An 18,711-nucleotide genomic window follows, 5' to 3' on the forward strand; every position below is an offset into this window, starting at 1 on the left:
ATATATAAATGAATGTTCCTATTCACAACAATTCAAAACCTTTCAGAAAGTGATAAATAATAAGGCAAAATATCAGTATTTCTATTACTGCAGCCTAACTTTGATGTACAAAATCATTGTCGTGTTACGAATGCCTCCCTAGAGTGCGGCAGAAAAACATCTTCTCCCTCGGGTGTGAAATCATCTCACATAGGAAGCAGATTCTCTAAATGTGAGTCAGGGTCAGGAACCAAACGGGCCAGAAGAGAGGCCTGCTTGTGCCCATTTAATCTCACTGACCTTTCACCTCTAACCCTCATACACAGAAGAGGCCTGTGCCTTTTCAATGAATGTCTGTGTTAGAATGTTTCAAAATGGATTCTAATATATGAGAAAATGGAAAGAATTATTTCTTTTTACTGGATGTGTTCATACAGGGTTTGCACGGGTGCTTGAATTCCTTGAAAATTATTTAATTTTATTGTTGTGTTTTCAAGGTTTGACCAGTGCTGTAATTTTGGGTAAAGTGTTTGTTAGTGCTTGAACTGGTTGCCATGTTTCATGACAGTCTGACTTAATATACCATGCACTAAATAAAAAAAAGTATAACAAATCTGCTTAGACCTGACACGAACACGCTACTCTGGTGGCTTTACTTTTCCTTTGCATTTCTTCTTTTGGCGTGATTAACGGCAGGTGACATTAGTTTATGTGTCTTTAAAAGCGTCATCGCCCTACGTGTTGCACCCAAGAGCACAGGTGCATCAGGCCAAGATGCCAGGAGGCTCTACATTTTTCTTTAATAAACGCCGGTTAGAAAACAGAAAATACAAACAATGGCTAAAACATGGAACAAATCCAAGCACAGCATGCTAAAAGTTAAAAAAGGCGATCCAATTCTTCACAAAGGGCGTCGGCTCTCTGTAGTCATATGAAAGGTAAATCAAGGAGGAGTTTGCTAACCGTTTGCTACATGCTACACCTTAACAGGGTACTATGAAATGTGTATTGGTGCTAGAAAAACATATCAATGATGGACATTCATTAGGGGCCATGTAAAAATTGAGGTAACGTTTTTAGTGATAAATTATAATGGAAAGAACTTACCCAATGGGGATACATTTTTTCTCAAAAATATTTACACACCTTTTTACACACTTACTGTTCAGATGCACAAATATTTAGATTCAAAATTAATATGTCTTGATAAATACACAAGATTCAAAATCGCATATATGAATTGAGGATATATTTGTTGACATAACAAAACGAAGATTGCGAACTTATTTAAAGACTTGAAAAACGTGTGTAAATAGCAAATATATTTGCAGGTAAGCAAAATGAATGCTTCGTACCGGGTTTTTGTTTTAATGATGATTTTAATGAAGAAATTGGAAAATTGGCTTTGAAAGTCATTGAAGTGATTAAATTTGTCCATAAAAAGAGTGTACAAACCCTGTTCATATTTCACAAAACACTTCCAATATTTCTCCCCAACCATGAATATTCAACAGGTTAATAAATACAGTAAACATTGTCAGATTTGACATGCTATTCTCCAATACAGATATTGCCGTTTCCCCTGCTAAGATGGTGGTGTTGTCACTGAAAATCTGTGTCCGCCACTGCAACGTGGTGAAGACCATGCAGTTCGAGCCGTCCACAGCGGTTTACGATGCCTGCAGGATCATACGCGAGAGAGTTCCAGAGGCGCAGACCGGACACGGTGAGAATGCCGCCACTGTACTGTCACGCAACACAAAACTAGAAACATATAGTGGTAAACTCCTCCTGACTAGATATCTATTGAGTGAACAGGGAGATAATAATTGACGTTTTTGTTGATTCAGTGGGAGCATCCGTGGTATTAAAAGGTAGAATTGCTGATTATTTGACCGTAAATTGGAGGTAAGATTGGGCCTGAAAAATCCAGGCCGACGCGACCCGGCCCACACGTGTTGAAACCCGACCCAACCAGCTAGCCGATTAATAAACTTGATAAACATGATTTAAGGAACCCGGCCCGAGTTCAATGCCCTGCGTATTTCGAAGTGTGTGTTTCAGCTGAAGTACACAGCTTTGCGCTTACTTCGGGCCGAGTCCATCAAAAAATATTTGCCCTTTAAAATGCAGCGCCTGGATGAACACTTGAAACTGAGCGAAATGGGACCGAAAAGAAAAATCGATAGTTTGATAAGCATGTTCTTTATAATACAGTTATCTGAATATTATAACTTTGGCGCCGAAGCGCGCATTTCAGCGCTGAATTGCAGCTTGTGTTACTCAAGTAAAAGTACTGTTACTTCAGAAAAATACTACTCAAGTAGAAGTAAAGATCAGTTACATACCTGTCAACCTCCACGGCTCCATGTCGCTACAAACTGTCGTGTTTTCCCTTGTCTCATTCTGCTGCGCTTCTGACAATAGCGAACGTCTTAAAATGCATAATAAACGTACTTTGTACGGCAAAAACATACAGGTTGACAGGTATGCAGGTACCTGAATAATTACATGACTAAAAGTAACTGCATACTGTGCAGATCCTCCACGAAAAGAAAAAAAGGAATAAAAATGGCCCGACTTGAGGATATATTATGTACATCCCACCACTGACTGTTGCTTTTTTAAAGAAAAATGGTTTCTTGAACATAACTCAAAACAAGGGGAATCTTGCTAATGCTCAAGAAGTTCTAGTGGGTTCTAATGACCTCGTATGCGATTGTTATGCTTGTGAGTGTTGCCGTTTATGTGAAAAGTCTCATCATCGCTAAAAACAAGCCGGTCGCCAAATCTGTCATCTTCCATTTTCTGTTGCATTGCAATGCTAAAGTCTCAACGAACCAGTTTATCAGTGTCCTTTAACTGTTGCACTGACTGTAGCTTGTTAGGCTTCCTGTGCAGTTGTCTTCTTAAGACAAAGGTGTAGGACACCCAACTTCCCTACTAGCTCTTCAGATCGATTTACGGGGGCTCTGCTGGAAAGCAGTTTGAATTTGTTCAATCAATCTAAAGTTGAGGGGTGTTCCGTTCTTTTTTGCTGGGCACAAGGACCCATCCTTTATCAATTTACCATGCCATCTCAATATGGAATTCTGGTGGTTCATTTCTGATATTTTTGCAAAATGTGTGTTGAACAACAGTCCCTGATTCAGTTTTTGCAAATTCAAACACACAAAACTTATTTTCTGGTTGAGTGAACGATAATAATGGTCTGAAAAGACTTACCAAAAAAATATTATAATTAGCTTTAATTACTATTTTTCTGTTTAAACTGGCACAAATGTTATTGTACAACCAATCATAGTTAACGAGATATGTTGACTTAAAATGTGCCAAAGACTTCTGGATCAGCCTTTTTATTTGATTTAATCCAAGCTTGTTTATAGGTACCGCTTTAGAGTAACTTTAATGACATGAGAAAGCATTCAAATCCTCATGTTTGTGCTTTAGCTTCAGATTACGGACTGTTCCTGTCTGATGAAGATCCCAGAAAAGGCATCTGGCTAGAGTCTGGCAGAACACTGGACTACTACATGCTCCGAAATGGGGTAAATATGTCTGAATGAAAGGGTTAATTGACTTTTGTGATGTAATCCACATACCCTAGCATTTAATACATATTCTTTTTTACCTTGATACATAGGGTTCTTTAAATATTTGGGGAAAAAAAGAAACAATTTTGGTCTTTCATCATTCGGTAAAGATGGAAATTTCTATCACAAAATCATGTCATGATTAATTTTAATACTCAGGAAACAGTTAATTATCCCTACTGTAAAGTGTACAAAGTTAAATGGACATTATTTAGCACATCCTACTGATAAATATACTCATTAAAAACAATATTCATTTGAATAATATGCAAAAAAAACATGATTTATTGTATAAACTTTTTTTAGAACTAGTTGGTCAAGAAATGTCTTTATTTTACATAATACAGGTATGACGCGCGCAGCACGGCGGCGCAGTGGTTAGCGCTTGTGCGGCACAGTTCATGTCATGGGAACCTGTCGTGGGTTCAAATCCAGCTCCCGTCTTCCTGTGCGGAGTTTGTATGTTCTCCCCGTGCTTGCGTGGGTTTCCTCCGGGCACTCCGGTTTCCTCCCACGTTCCAAAAACATGCATTTCAGGTGAATTGGCCGGTTCAAATTGTCCCTAGGTGTGAATGAGCGAGTGAGTTGTCTGTCCCCGTGTGCCCTGCGATTGGCTGGCAACCAGTTCAGGGTGTCCCCTGCCCACTGCCCGGAGATGGCTGGGATGGGCTCCAGCCCCCTCGCGACCCTAATGAGGATAAGCGGTACGGCTAATGAGATGAGATGAGGTATGACGCTCACCTAGAGGGAGCTGTCATGCAGTATTTCCCATATCATATAAAGTCTTTGGCGGGCTGCCAGGGTCTAATTAATCCCGCCAGAGTCTCATAAATTTGTATTATAAAAAAATTGTAGTTGTGTTTTAAAATATTTATAAGTGAGAAGTTAAGTCATATAAATGATCGAACACTTTTGGCTAATCTCCCTTTGTGATTTGGTTTGTTTGCTCTCCAATACAATACCTTAAAATAGTACAGCATTGTCTCTAAAAAAATTGCTCTAAAATCCAATTTATAGACGCGTTTGACTTTAAAATGTACAAAAAAATCTCCTCAGGGGCCATGCCATGGACCCCACTAGACTGTCCACCTACCAGGGTCTCACTAAATTAGATTGGAAACAAATGACATGATTGTCTGTCATCTTGCTGCTGAGGGAACCCCCCCCAAAACAAAAACCTTTTGAAAGGCTGGGCAAAAAAATGGGAAGAGATCACTGTATAGCGGTAAGCTAACAAAAAGCCAAAAATTCAATTGATCTTTCTATTGTTATTTAAAAAAGTACGTTTTTATGCCCGCCAACTTCAGTGCTCCTAAAGCTTTCTCCTTTTCATTTGCACCAAAGGTAGAATGCATGACTGTGACCAATTGTGCTGCACCCAATCTCCCCTCCTTGTAATTGGCCCTAAAGGGATTGGCAGACTGTGATAGGCAGCCGCTAAATTTGCTTTTTGTGCTTCCCATTCGTTCGTCTCAGCCCCGCTAAAACCTGAACCCATTTGATCATTTTCCTCCACGGCTACATTGGGTTTTGCTTTATGCTTCATCGTTCATTCAATTCACTTCCTCCCTTTCTCTTCTTCCTATCTTGGTTCGCTCTTCTCTAACATTGCAGGACATTCTTGAATACAAGAAGAAGCAGAGGCCTCAGAAAATCAAAATGCTGGACGGGGCAGTCAAAACCATCATGGTGGATGATTCCAAAACAGTCGGGGAGCTTCTTGTGACCATATGCAGTAGAATAGGTATGAATAAAAGCATTATACCATGCCTAGAGAAAAGTATTGAATAAAGGCCCGTTTGCAAGAAGCCACATGGGAGACACAAATAACATGTGGAACAAGGTGCTCTGGTCAGCTAACATCCAAGTTGAACCTTTTTGGGCTGAATGCAAAGCGTTACGTTTGGCGTAAAAGTATTACTGCACATTACCCTGAAAACACCATCTCCACTGGCAAACATGGTGATGGGAGAATCATGCTCTGGGGTTGCTTTTCTTCAGCAAGGACTGTGAACATGATGGATGGAGCTGACTAGAGGGCAATTCTGTCAGAAAACATGTTGGAATCTGCTAGAGACCTGAGAACGGGGCGCATAAAGCATAAACTACAATGAGATGGTTTAAAATTAACAATGGCCAGGTAAAAATTCTTTGGAGCAGGGCTCAAAAACATTTGCGACCTATAGAGCCATAATAGCAAAATATTGAGATTTTTTTTCCTTTTTTTTGAGAGAGAGAGCCACACCATATATTTCAAGACCAATTTCAGCAAAACCGCCAAACGCGCTCTTCAGACAAAATGTAATCTTTCAGAGCATTTTATCTTACTGTGTGACGTTAGATGATTTGATAAAATTTATGAAATAAGAATAATGCCAGAGCCTGCATCCCTTATAAACATACTGTATACCACTTTAAACTTGTCCACCTCCTGGAATTACTTAGTATAATTGCGGCTCATTTTGACCTACATTGTTTTCCATACATGATGGTTCAAAAAGAAAGTGCAAGCAAATTTATTTTGTAAAAATGTCACAAAATACTGCATAGGAGGATTCTGATGTGTTTACCTTAGTTTAGACCGCGCTGGGCTGAGAGAAGTATGCTGTGTGCGTAGCTCTGCCCACCCCTACCGTTCACCCAATCAAATTCTTCTTTGTGCTTGGCTTGAGTTTCTGTGTGTTTGGGGTTTGTTCTGTGGGTTTTTAATCATAAATTGTCTCAACAGTGAACATGCATTGTTTCATGAGCTTCGATAAAAAAGATCTGCACTTCAAAGCCAAAATGGGGTCTGTTGGTGTGACACCTTGATTGTAAACCGTAGTTTCGCAAGGCACCGTACAGATTCAAATGTTGAATCTTAGAACTCTGAGGCAACTGTGCTAATACATCCCTCCTATGCAGTCTGGGGATACAAATAATAAATGTAATTTTTATCAGTATTTCCGCAGAGGGTGTCTGCGTGACTGGCCGAAAGCTATAATAACATTCAGCTGCTCCTATAATAAGAGAATAATAAACTGCAGTCCACATGTGAGCTAGAGCAATGGCTGCCTTTTGTTTACCGGCAGGCATCACCAACTATGAGGAGTATTCGCTGATTCAGGAGACGGCGGAAGAAAAAAGAGAAGACGGCATGGGAACACTGAAGAAGGACCGAACGCTACTAAGGGACGAAAGGAAGATGGAGAAGCTCAAAGCCAAACTCCACACTGATGATGACTGTGAGTTTCGTTACAAGAGGTTTTGCTAATACTCCATCCATTCATCCATTATCTGCACCGCTTATCCTCAGTAGGGTCACGGGGGTGCTGGAGCCCATCCCAGCCATCTCCGAGCAGTGGGCAGGGGACACTCTGAATTGGTTGCCAGCCAGTCGCAGGGCACACAGAGACAGACAACTCACTCACTTATTCACACCTAGGGACAATTTGAACCGGTCAATTAACCTGACATGCATGTTTTTGTAATGTGGGATGAAACTGGAGTGTATGAAGGAAATCCTCACACGTACGGGGAGAACATGCAAACTCCATTAAGGAAGGTTCGATCTCATGACTTCAAGACTGTGCTGCAAACGCACCCAATGTTTGATCACACGATTTTAGTCACCTGGGGCCGCCCACATACTCTCAATCTCTGGATAGAGGAAGCAAAGTAACATGAGGAAATGGGGGCTTCCAATGTATCGACAAAGATCTGATCAATGCTATTCCTGTCATTTAGTGGTGATTGATAATACTGAACCATTCCCAGAGGCTATACTTACTGATCAGCAGCGCCAAAGCCTTTATGATACAGTATATAAATATATATTATTTTAAATAAAACCCCCAAAATTATATTTTTATGTTTTGGCACTCAGGGACCATGATTCTGAAAAGGCCTTTATACGTTATAACAGTGAATGTGTTAACATACTACAGCTAATAAAGCTAAAACAACAATATTTTTAAACCATTAAATGTACCATCAAGCAGTGCTTCAAAGGCAGACACTGGTACACCATTTTCGTATTTGGCCATCATCTTTTGCTTGCGTATTGTTGTCACTTTTTTCCACCTTTCCTTCCCCTTACCATTCACTTTCTTGGGACCAACTATTATAGACAGAAAAAGTAAATAAAACCTACACACTCAATAATATGAGATGTGGTCTCTTTCAAACAAATTTGGGATGGCACTGATTGACTGTACAGAAAGAATATAATTTAGAATAGAATTTACTTTTATTGTCATTCTTTGAAACCATGCACACAGAACAAAATGTCGATACACCTGACCCGTACAGTTAAACTGTAGCTAATGCAGCCACAGCCAAACAGGGCGCCGCCATTGTAGACCCAACTGCTGTGTTGGGAGTCATTAGGTGACCAAACCCCCCCAATTCCAACCCTTACTGCCGAGCAGGGAGGCAATGAGTACCAATGATGTAAGTCTTAGGTATGACTCGGCCGAGGCTTGAACCAGCGAGCTCCCAGTCTCGGAGCGGGCGCCCTGCCATCTAGGCTACCGAGCTGGAATAAGCTGGAAGAAGGGATTGAACAGGGAATTATCCCAATCTACGGTTAAGGAGGGTAATTGACCCTCAATTGTTTATCCTTCTTGGAACCCTGTTTTACACCAAATGAATATTGACTCCAAATATCAGTTATCGGCCTCCTTTAAATACTAATGATCGATATCGGCCCTGAAAAAACACTATCGGTCCTTCCTTAGTGAGCGTCATGTTAAATTTCAATTGTTTTGCCAGTGAACTGGCTGGACCACAGCAGGACATTCAGAGAGCAAGGTGTAGAAGAGAGTGAGACACTTCTACTTCGGCGCAAGTTCTTCTACTCGGACCAAAATGTCGACTCCAGAGACCCGGTACAGCTCAACCTTCTTTATGTGCAGGTAGGAACTTTCGTGTTTGCCCACATTTTAATGAACTGAATAAACTGTACATTAAGGCTGCAACAACAAATCCATAAAATCAATTAAAATTGATCATTAAAAGCGCTGGCAAGGAATTTCATCATCGATTTGTTGTGTCGTGTGCCACTCAGCACCCGTGTTGGGCACATTACTGTAAAAAAGCAATTTGGTATCGTTACTAACTACTTTTTCCAAATTGTAACTGAGTTAGGAACTGACTTACTCTATAGTAACTAGTTACCCAGGACAGTAACTATTTCTGTTAGTTTAAAAGAAGTTGTTGTATGTCAAGGAATGTTCCGAGCGGTATTTGAGTCAGTTGACCAGAAAAGAACAGATAGGTAGTTGTGTTATAGAACCTTGAAATGTTTATTTCACCTCACCATCAACATGAATATCCTACACTTGAAATGCACTAAAAATAAACACAAAATAAAATAATAAAATAACAGCAGTAAACAATATAAAGTGAGTTTGATGAATTAAATCTAATTCTCACAACCTGGGGTAACTGGTCAAGTAGACGTAGCCTACTGTAAAACATTATAAAGTGATAAATCCAATACCTCTCTCCATGAGATGTGCCTAATAAGAAACACTGCATCTTCCACAATTCCACATTTCTACTGAGCATGCGCCGTGTGTATCCTATTGTTGACAGTTGTATGTTATGGTTTCCTTGTGAGTGGCACTAAACTAAACACTCATTCACGGCTACACGCCTCGTCTTAATGTATTCATAGTAACGCACCGCTTTTGACCGTCAGTAACGGTAACGTTGTTGTAATGGCGTGCAAAATTAATAGTGACATTACCCCGTTAATGTAAAAATAACACTAATACATTATGGCGTCATTTATGATGGTGTTCTTCCCGACACTGCTCAGCACATGAATTCAATGCAAATGAGAGTATGTTGAATTCCATTGTCATGTTGCAGAGGACATGGTTGGAGTACCACTTGAATAGATTTTCATTCTGTTATCTCAATTATTTGCTTTAAAATATTTATTAATGCTTAAGTAGATTTTGTTTTCTAAAATAAAATGTTTTTTTAACCAGAAAATCACAATGACCCAGAAATGGTGAGCTGTTTTCACAACAGGTTCGCGGGCACTTTAACTGTCCTTATAAGTCGCCTTGGTGCCCACGGGCTTCATGTTGGAGACCCCTGGCATTGTGGTACAGTGATTCCTCTACTTACGATCGACGCATCTTACGAAGTTTTCGGTATCCGAAGTTCGCAGCCGACCAAAATCTATCCCAAGTCAGTGACTCTACCAATATAGGTTTGCGCAGGTACTCACCAAAAGTAAACTGCTTAAGACCCTTAACCTCCCTACATTGAATTACCGAATGGTTTAGTCCGTTATCTCATTGGTTGCAGATACCAGGGCTCTTTTCACCATGGGGCATTGTTTACAATACCTTTACAACAGGGGTCTCCAAGGTGGTGTCCACCGGCACCAGAGTGCCCCCTAAGGACAGTTGAGGCGGGCCTGTTCTCAAAATAACTCACCAGCTCTGGGTCATTGTGATTTTCTGGTTAAAAAAAACACAATAATTATTGAGTCTAATGAACATGATTAGAAAATCAAATAAACTAATTCAAATTTATGGGCTTAATGGACAAAAACAAATTCTATTCAAGTATCGTTAATTATTTTTAAGCAATTAATAAAGAGAATAGAACGAGAATCTAGGCATGTATTAAACACATTTATTTATTCACCTTTGTATTGATTTATTTGACAGGAAATACAACAAACTAATTTCCATTTTGGGGGTTTTATAAAGTGATCGAACAAAAAGTGTGCAGTTTCCTATTTGAGCTAGCTATCTGGCTACCTTTTTAGCTTCATAGCTAGCTATCTTCCTACCTTTTAAGCCATTCAGCTAGCTTTTTACATTTTTATGCTTGCTATCTAGCTAACGTTTTATCTTTTTGCTAGTTGTCAAGCTATATTGTGGCATCATTTTTAGCTAGCTATCTAGCTTTTTGTAGAGCTTTCTATCTGACTATTTCTATCTGACTATTTAGTTGTCTTTTTACTTTCGTAGATAGCTGTCTTAGCTCCCTTTTAGATTTGTACTTCTCTAGCTAACTATCAAGCTACTGTTTAGCTACATAGAAAGCCATCTAGCTAAGTTGCAATATTCAAAAATTATATCAAACTGGGTTGCTTTTGAAATAATTAGTAACAAAAAGAATATCTTAGCCTGAAAAAGGTTGAAGACCCCAGCTTTATAATATACAATGATATTTAATTTCCAGCCGTGGGTCCTGGAAAAAAAAGAGAAAAAGAGAGCCAGGGCTTCCCTCACGATTGAAACGAATCAAAATATCATTATCATTATCATAATCAGTTAAATATGAAAGTGGGAATAGAGTTTCGGATTTGGCATTCCAGTGAAGACAATAATACAGAGGAGCAGTTATCAAATGCAGAAATTAAGGAGGCATTTACTTGCTGGGAAAAACTGCTGGCTTTTATACGAAAAATATATCCTAATACAGTGAGAAGTGGACAGGTAATGGGAATGTTTGATTCTAACTGTCTGAAACATTTTAAAAGCATTCTGAAATCCAGACATAAACAACAATAGCTGGATCGCCATTCTATGTGTACAGCGACCGCACTGGCACAGTGAGTGAAAAACCGTGTCAAGACTTTTAACTGACTTTTTACATTTTATCATTTTTATCCAGTTGTTGTTTGTACTATTCAGTATATTAATATGTTGCTTTTTTAGCCTTATTTCTTTTTTCATGTATACTATATGGTATATGTATAAACATTGACTGAAAATTTGTGTACCTCCAGGGCAGTTACAGTTTATGCAATCGAAGTTTGGTTGCATTTGATGACTTTGGAACAGATTAATGTAGTTTTACTTAATTTCAATGGGAAACCGTGTTTCGGTTTACAACCATTTAATTATACATAGTCACTGCTGGAACCCATTAATTTTGTAAGTAGAGATACCACCGTATCGAGATAGCAGAAGTGCATCTTTAAATAGAATGTGGAACAAGGTGGCCTGAACTGTAGCCCGGGGCTGAGGTCATAGAGTACCTCACACTTTGTCCGCTGGATCTTGTAAGAAGCTGAGAACAGCTAGTAATGCGGGGCCCAGGGTCTGTTTCCGCTTAGAAGTCTCTGCAGAATCACCGCAAACGATTACGTGTGGCTTTTTTGAGTTTTAAGAAGTGGGTGAGGTCATATTTAGGAGACCCTGAGAAGTTTTCTTCACTTTTTGTTTGTGGTCATTTATCTTAAAGAGGGTGGTAGCTGGTTTCAATGATGAGAATTAATTGGAATCATGTGCCATCTTTCAAACAGGGGCTAATAGAAAGTTCTAAAACGAAACTAGGACATTAAAACTTGCATAAAGGGACACTAGGGTATAATTTAGCGCCTCCTAGCTGTAAAAATACATAATTATTTAAAACAAAACAAGATTGATATGAATAAGAAGCACAAATACACAAACTTTCAAAAAAGTGCATTTTAAATATTCGTAGATCAAGAAATTTGTATTTATTCTACATAACACATGGTTTATACAGGTGCTTAAAATCCTTGAAAATGCTGGAATTTTAATGTTGTGTTTTCAAGGATTGAAAAATGCTTGAATTTTGGGTGAAGTGCTCATAAATACTTGGAATTGTTGTCATGTCTCTCAACAAGTCTGCTTAAAAATGACACTGACACGGCTCTTGGTGGTTTTGCATTTCTTCTTCCGTCGTGATTTACTGCAGCTGGCATTAGTTTGTACAGTATTGCCCTAAGAAGTGTCACCGCCCCCTACAGTTCAGGTGCATGCTACCCCTAAACAGGGCACTATGAAATGTGTATAAGAATAAGCATTATGTATCTATTTTAAAAAAATATGGTAGCGTTTCCCACACACATAAGGAGAGATTTGTCGAAAAATTATGACATCATATATATGTGTATGTGTAAATACATATATATATATATATATATATATATATATATATATATATATATATATATATATACATATACATATACATATACATATACATATACCCAATGATGTACACATGATGAATACATATTAGAACCACGCTAATATGTTTTTTTTTCTTTCTTAGGCCCGAGATGACATCCTGAATGGTTCACACCCCGTGTCCTTTGACAAGGCCGGCGAGTTTGGCGGGATACAAGCACAAATCCAGTTTGGACCTTTCATGGAGCACAAGCACAAACCTGGATTTTTAGAGTACGTAACTCATATATGTTGAAATCATTTAACAATAAAAATGATTTGAGGCCTATTTGAAAAAAATTGAGAATTTTTTGTTGTGGGACATTGGGGTCTTAAGACTTTTCAATTGAGTTTATTAATGACTGACATGATTCTAGTGCACATTTATAACGCTCATTTTTTTCTACCTAAAAAGGAACTCAAGGTTTGGATTATACATGAGGAAAATCACCGTATTGGTGCAATGACTAAACAGTGGAAGATTATAGCTGACCTCAATAACTAAACATTTGATGCAACAGAAATAAAACTGAGGTTGCGGAGGTGGGAGCGCAGAATCTTGACCGCAGGACCACCATTGTCCACATGATTTAACAAAAGGCATTAGGTTTTATCTCACTATACAGTACCAGAGACACTACATTATAAATTGTATGTTAGTATTGTGTTCATATTTTACGTTACCAATAAATGATTTCAGTCATGGCCAGTCATTTGCCCCTCACAATGCTAAGAATAGAATAGAAGAATAGATGGGAGCTCATTGTCATTGGAATATGTCAAATGCACAACAAAATTATAATTCGTGTCTGGTACCATATGATAATGAAATTAAATCTACTTCCCTTTTATATCATGTATACTACTGGTGGTTTGGTGGATAGGATTCAAGTCTCTCACCACTGTGACCCGGGTTTGATTTCTGTTGTATCGAACCAAAGTTTAAGCTGAGAAAAAGTGAAACAAAATTTTAAACCAAATCTTGATCAAAAACTACTCATGCACATTTTACACAAATAAATATGGCTTATTTAACTTGGACGTTATGCACATCAACCTGGCCTCCACCTATTTCACATGTTGCCCTCTGTTAGGTGCTGCAGGTCCCTTAAAACCAGACTGTTTCCTCCCCTTGCCCATCACCACCCTAAAAAGTCAAACCTATAGACTGCATACGTGTCAAAAGCTATTCCTATCTTAATTATCAATATATTTGGGAATTCTGTTGCTGCGCTAATTTTCATTGCATTATTGTTACAATTTACTTACCACTCCAAGCATTACCTGGTAAATATTTGTGCCAATTGATCCCGACATTCTTTTTATCTTCTTTCTTTATATTACATGATTATCCTGGATTGTCACGTCTAAACTTGTTGCAAACAATGTTTACGTCATTGTTATCAATGACAATGAAGACAATTCTGATTCAAATTCTTCTAATTGTGAATTATCCACTGGGTCAACATGACTTTAGTTTTCATGTACAGAGGTCCTCGACATGTGTATTTACTTGATCTTTAACCTCACCAGAAACCTGTTAAAAGGAACCACACGGTCATCATTTTGACCGAACGATTGTGTTCGATTTTTTAATGCTTAACACTCACCGGGAAATTGTTTTCTTGTCTTTTGAAATCTTTGTAGCTTAAAGGAGTTTCTTCCCAAAGAGTACATAAAGCAACGAGGATCTGAAAAGAAAATATTCCAGGTGAGGTCCACATGATCACCACTTTGGTCAACTAATACAGTGTTTTTCAACCTTTTCTTTAGCCAAGGCACTTTTTTTTTTCATTTAAAAATCTCGACGCACACCCTCTGTCAAAAATGTATAAGAAACAATTTGCAGAACTACTCTAAGGTTTTTTTACATCTTAAGTTGACGACGGGATGGATACCAGACACTGGAGACTAGAGTCTGATAACAAACAGGACGAGATAGACAGGAACGATACCAGATTCTTTTTCTTATTATCTGTGGTCACCGTGGCTCTGGAGGTAACTCAATGTATTTATTTTGGTTAATATTTCTGCTTGTGTTTATGATTTTCAATCTGTTGTTGTAGTTTTTTACACTTCTATCTCATTTTGTAGAAAAATAAATAGTTAAGATAAGCCAAAATTATCTCCCGGTGATTTTTTTTTTTTCGACATTGTATCTTGTTATTCAATAAAATAAGAAAATAAGGATAAAAATCAGTAAATGATGTGCAAGATTTTTCTTTATTTGCTGTACATTATTATTTTTTGCAGGGCAGTCTTAAACAGCTTTATCAAACAAAATAAGAGTATTAAATATGCTGTGCTGCCTGAATACATGTAAAAAAATTTGGTAAGGATAATTGTTACAATCATTTGGCTGCTCACTGTAAGAAAGCAAATAAAATAAATAATTGCATGCTGTTTAAAAAACACTGCGCTAATCTACCTTGATGTCCAATCAGGAACACAAAAACTGTGGCGAAATGACAGAAATCGAAGCTAAAGTGAAATACGTCAAGCTGGCGAGGTCTCTCCGGACGTACGGCGTCTCCTTCTTCTTGGTCAAGGTGAGATCACATCTATTTTATTTAAGAGATCAAAATGCCATACTTCTTGTCTTCCTTTTAATTGTATTGTATTTAATTGGAAAAAAACAGGCAAATAATGCAATTATAAAGTGGGAGCCTTTTATTCCTCGAGTTTCATCTTTTCGTTGAGCTTTAGGAGTTGAACGGATAAAAAGGGAGAGAAGGAAATTACCCAGCAGGCGCCTGAGGCCCACTTTTACAGCCTTTCATGTCACTTAAAGTATATCCCCTTTGGCCGTTTTCCTCACGTACGCTGTGAAAACCACTAAAACAAAAGAAACCACAGGCACACTACAAGTCCAATATACAGTAAAAAGATATAGTTTTGATCCCACAATGAAAGGTTTGTGCACGTCTCACAAAGCTGCATTCTAAATTGTTTGACATATGTAACACATGTTCAAAAACTGCAAAAATGGAGTTGTGGAAATTGTTGTCTAAACATTTTTTATTTGTAAAGAAAAACTACCTCATGGTTTTCAAATTCAAATGGATGGAGGGTTAGATAAAAAAATCACTACAAGCTGCATGCCGGAGTTCAGAAATCCCTTTCTCCACATCGAGGTAATGGCTAGTGCATCTGATAGCGATTTGTGCATTTAAAAATGGTGAATACCTACTATTTTCATTTTTAATTTGTCTTATTCGACCATTTCACCACTTCAAAACACTGTTTTCTGATGTAGCTTTTGAGCCTGATCTGTTTTTCTCTGGTAACTTTCTAGCTTTGTGTTTTTTGACCAAGCAATCACGCAGTGTATGTATGCATGCCAACCCATGTATTCTATCATCAGTAGAACTTGCAATAATTCAGAGTTCTGTTTTGCTGGTTTTACTTAATAAGAAAGAAAATAAAACTGCTGCTGTTAGGTAGCCCATGGAAGAACATTTCGCCTGGGTAGGACGTGTCAGCAGAACACTGGATTGATCGAATGTCTTGAACCTACTTGAGACTTTTATGGTTAAGTAGAGAATGTCACAAAGTGTACGCCGGCAGAGCAGCGACATTTAAAAATAGTTCGGTGTCCCATATCAATATAAATATTAAAATTTGTTTCCCCCAATCACTTGTTTTTGTCCTAAATAATGGGTTAAAAAAACAAGGTGCGAGCAAAGTAGTTTTGTAAAAATGTCACAGAATACTGCAAACGTGGATACCAACATATTTGCCTTCAATTCAGATGGCACTGGGCGAAAAGGTGTGCATGCGCCCTGTGTATAGCTCCGTCCATTCCTACCGCTCACCCAATCAAATTGCTCTAGGTGTTTTGCTGAGATTTCGGCATTTTAAAATTGGTTTTGTGGATTTTCTTTATAAAGTGTCTCAACAATGAGCATATATTTTTTAATGAGATTGCATATAAATTCAACCATTTACAGCCAAAACGGGGTTTGTTGGTGTAACACCTTTACTGTAAACCGTAAGTAAAATTGTGTCCTATTTATACAGGACCGAATCCTGTATGGCAGTCCATATGGTCTTAACTTTGCACGTGTGAAAATCAATTGTACATCTAACATTACATTAAATAATTGTGCAAATTCTATTTTATATGAAAAGAGCCATACATGGCTTGCGGGCCATAGGTTTCCAACGCTAACTCTAAATTTTTGGTCGGTCGGGGCGGGTTTCAAAGCGGGTCTGAAGAGGGGAGAAGTAACATTCAGTAAAAACAATCCCACACTATTTTTAAATGTGTAATACAATAATAGAGCAAGATCATCTCAGGGCCATACAAAAAAACCCTCTCACGGGCCCGATTTGGCCCATGGGCAATGATACCTCTAAGCCTTTACGAGTCCGAGCAATCACACTAAGTCTGTGAACATCGCTTGGAGCAAGAGTGAACAACATCAGTCCTGCACGATACAGAACTGCATTTAATCACACATTTTACAAAGTACAAAGTTGGCAAAAAGATTATAATTTGCAAATTATTAGAATGTTTTTTACTCTTTTTTTTCTTGCCTTTTTACTTATTTTCTTATTTTCTTCCCTAGTTTTCTTTTTTTCTGTGATTTGTTACTTCCTTTTCTCTTTCTTTTCCAAGCTTTTTACTTATTCTTTTCTGCTTTTTTTCTTCTTTTTTCCTCTTTTTGTTTACTCGCTTTTTTCTGTTTTTTCTTTTTCTTATAGCTTTTTTTGCTGTAATTTTTCCCCTTTTAAGTAATTTTGTGCATAATGCTACATTTTAGTTGTTCATCTCTGCATCAAAGTAACACAATTAATCTGAAGAGCTGTTTGGGTGCTGTAAGAGCGAGCCTTTTTAGTAAGCGAAGCCAAAAGTGTTGCTTCTTTTGAAAGAAAAAAAAAAAAGGAAACTTGTGCGGCATTGACATAGTCACGTAGGTAAGAAAGGTGACATAGGTACATAGTCTAACTGCAGGCATTAGTTAAAATAAACCACACTTCTGTCTAGATTTTAATGTCTTAATAATAAAAAAATAATATAATAATAATACTAATAATAATAGTTTTTGAAAAAGCAATACTTTCTGAAACATCCCTCCACTGCCGCTGTCTCTCTGTTGCAAAAACCGGAGCTCACATGCACGCTTGCTTTTATTCACTCAATCTCATGCTGACATTGACTTGAAAAATACTGCGCTTAAAACACCAAAGAGTGAACTTTTTTTTTGCCTGCATGCACTGTCATTCTGGCCAAATTTAGTAGGAGAATAATTTTGTAATTTCGAGCCCTGATTTTCATGCACAGGAAGGATAACTTTTCTTGTGCGCTGAGATGGACCGGGCAGTTCGCAATTGCACACGTATGCAGTTTTGAGGGAACATTGCCCGTGGGCCTTGATTTTTAGATAGATGACCTTGCTGAATCAAAGCCCATAGACCTGAAAGTCATTCATACATGCACAGGATTTCTATATTGATTTAGAAATCTCAAAGTATAGCTGGCCTCCAAACCTTGTGTCCGTTTTCACCTGGAATTGGCTCGACCTTTGTCATTTGGGGTCCGACTTGAGTGTAATCCGACAGAGCAGCGACATTTAAAAATAGCCCCGTCTTCAGTCACCCCAACCTTGACACCCCCCTGGAGACCCCACGCAACTGACATTCCCCCAATAACTTTGACTCAAGTGGAACCCCGTGACCCGACGTCACGGCCTGTTGCACTCTGTTCATCTGCTAACCTTCTGCACTAAAGTTCCTGATTTTATTTTCTGCTTGTTTTCAGTCATTCAGCAATCTTTATAATGACCCAAAATTTTCTTATACAGTAATGCTTCGAATTTTGTTTTTTTTAACCTTACATGTGCCAGGGCACATTTCTTTCTTTGAATAAATTCCGCGGACCACCACCAGCTGAAAATTTGGAAATATAGCTTACATTAACATTATAGGTGTTTTTTTAACATTGAAGATTGACGTTATTTTATGACATCTTGAATAGGCATTTAGCTACCTGCTGATGTTGCCGCTTATGGTATGGAAGCATACCACGTAATTACTCTGCCACACGCTAGACCGCACACTGTTTGAATCTTTTTATACCTGTATAGCAAATTGATGCGATTTGCGATTTTAAAAGAAAAGTGCATTTCTGTGCTATTTTTCTTCTTGGTGAGAACTTAATCAGAGTGACATGCAAACTCAAAGAAACGGACCTGGGGTGGGAC

The 18,711-nt window shown here is 38.2% G+C and overlaps 1 protein-coding gene across 2 annotated transcripts in view; it reads left to right on the forward strand.

Moving 5' to 3' along the window:
* Positions 1 to 18,711, forward strand: part of LOC148367670 (talin-2) — a 191,567-nt gene that overhangs the window by 65,171 nt on the left and 107,685 nt on the right. For both annotated transcript variants that reach the window (XM_088334687.1, XM_088334686.1), the window contains exons 3-10: positions 1,547 to 1,705; positions 3,430 to 3,527; positions 5,187 to 5,316; positions 6,644 to 6,796; positions 8,325 to 8,467; positions 12,612 to 12,739; positions 14,153 to 14,216; positions 14,950 to 15,054. In XM_088334687.1, coding sequence (XP_088190813.1) covers positions 1,570 to 1,705; positions 3,430 to 3,527; positions 5,187 to 5,316; positions 6,644 to 6,796; positions 8,325 to 8,467; positions 12,612 to 12,739; positions 14,153 to 14,216; positions 14,950 to 15,054 — 957 coding nt within the window. In that variant the 5' untranslated portion in view covers positions 1,547 to 1,569. The remainder of the gene's footprint in view (positions 1 to 1,546; positions 1,706 to 3,429; positions 3,528 to 5,186; positions 5,317 to 6,643; positions 6,797 to 8,324; positions 8,468 to 12,611; positions 12,740 to 14,152; positions 14,217 to 14,949; positions 15,055 to 18,711) is intronic.

Source organism: Urocampus carinirostris, chromosome 4, assembly GCF_059441175.1.
Source record: "Urocampus carinirostris isolate Australia breed hairy pipefish chromosome 4, RoL_Ucar_1.0, whole genome shotgun sequence".
In the NCBI taxonomy this organism is placed as follows: Eukaryota; Metazoa; Chordata; class Actinopteri; order Syngnathiformes; family Syngnathidae; genus Urocampus; species Urocampus carinirostris.